Source organism: Grammomys surdaster, unplaced genomic scaffold, assembly GCF_004785775.1.
Source record: "Grammomys surdaster isolate TR1022 unplaced genomic scaffold, NIH_TR_1.0 170, whole genome shotgun sequence".
In the NCBI taxonomy this organism is placed as follows: domain Eukaryota; kingdom Metazoa; phylum Chordata; class Mammalia; order Rodentia; family Muridae; genus Grammomys; species Grammomys surdaster.
The window spans coordinates 23,375,115-23,376,671 of NW_021604618.1; the positions used below are offsets into that span (position 1 = coordinate 23,375,115).

General features: G+C 41.4%; 1 protein-coding gene across 1 annotated transcript in view; it reads left to right on the forward strand.

Moving 5' to 3' along the window:
- Positions 1 to 1,041, forward strand: part of Ccndbp1 (cyclin D1 binding protein 1) — an 8,914-nt gene extending 7,873 nt beyond the window's left edge. The window contains exons 10-11 of the mRNA XM_028766826.1: positions 219 to 265; positions 522 to 1,041. Of these exons, the coding sequence (XP_028622659.1) occupies positions 219 to 265; positions 522 to 636 (162 nt within the window). The 3' untranslated portion in view covers positions 637 to 1,041. The remainder of the gene's footprint in view (positions 1 to 218; positions 266 to 521) is intronic.
- The last annotated feature ends 516 nt before the right edge of the window (positions 1,042 to 1,557 follow it).

The window sequence follows — 1,557 nt, forward strand, 5'->3', positions numbered from 1 at the left end:
CCTCTCCTCTTCTCTTCTTTTCTTTTAATATGAATGCTGGAAGTTCAAACTCAGATAGGTCATCATGTCTTCATGGTTTCAGAGCACCAGGCCACTTCTTCCACCCCCTTTAAGGCTCTTTTTAAATGATTCCGTTATCATCATTAATTGGATCTTCAGATTCTCCTTTCTTTTGATGCCAGGGCTCAGAGTGAATGACATCTCTGTTTCTTTTCTAGTCTGCGAAACTGGTGTCTGTTTTAATAAAGGCTCTGGAAATTACAAAGTAAGTATAAAGGCTTCTCCTTACATGGCTTAAGGATGAAATCGTCTGCCCAGCTCCTCTCAAGAACTAACCCCATTTCAGGAGTAGCATAGGGAGCCTCGGGTGTGGGTAGGGGTGGGGCAGATGAGGAGGAATCCCTTCTTACTGTAGTTTCTTCTCTGTGCCTCCTGGGAATGCTTTTCCATTCACACGGCGTTAACTCGTTTGTTTGTTTGTTTGTTTGTTTGTTTGTTTTTGTTTTTCTGTTCTATTCCAGAGCAAGTCACGTGAGCCCCCAGCCAGGAGACAGCTGGATCCCTTTACTCATCAATGCCGTTGACCATTGCATGAACAGAGTTAAGGAGCTCACTCAGCGTGCCGCTGAATTATGACCATTGCATGAACAGAGTTAAGGAGCTCACTCAGCGTGCCGCTGAATTATGAGCCTCCAGTCCTACTCTTCTTTCTCCTCTCTTGCTCCAGTGTCCGCTTTACTTATTTATTCTTAAGGTTTTTCAGTGTCTGCTTTTGGAAGTGGAGCTGTGATGGGGTGTTTGCTGGATAGAAGGAAGCTTCTGTTTTTAAGAAGAGATTGCTATCAAGATTCTAGGCTAGGAGAGATTGCAGTTATCTATAAATCATATAATGTGATATGCTTCTGTGCTAGACACAAATTTGTATAAACCTGTGCTCTGAGTTTTTTGGAAATTCTTAAGTTGTCTTGTTCTCTAGCTTACAGTAAAGCATATTGTTTTATTAAGATTTTGATGATCTCAATAAAATGCTAACCTATGTGATTAAATGTGTCATTTAATGTGTCTTCTGAAGTGTCATTTAAATCTTCTATTGTGAGCCAGGCATGTTGGCATACACCTTTAATCCTAGCACTAGGGTGGCAGAGGCAGGTAGATTTCTGAGTTCAATGCCAGCCTAGTCTGCATAGTATATTCCAGGACAGCCAGAGACCTACACAGAGAGATGCTGTCTCAAAAAGAATTTAAAAAAAAAAGGGACTGGAGTGGTGGCTCAGTGGTTAGTACTGTGTATGCTAATATGCTAGTTATGTGATGAGTGGAAAAGAAAAATCTGAGACTAAGGTTAGCATTGGGTTGATAGAAGGCTATCATAAGGCTGAGGTAGATTGAAAAGACAGAGGTAAAGATACGCAATCATACAAGACAACAGTTTCCTCTCTCAGGAGACTAGGCAACAGAGACCTGCAAATCAGTTCAGTCTGTTCTTTGGAAGAGGAAAATAAAGGAAAGAGGAAGAGAGAAACATGACCCAGGGCAATAACAGAACAGGAACAAGGT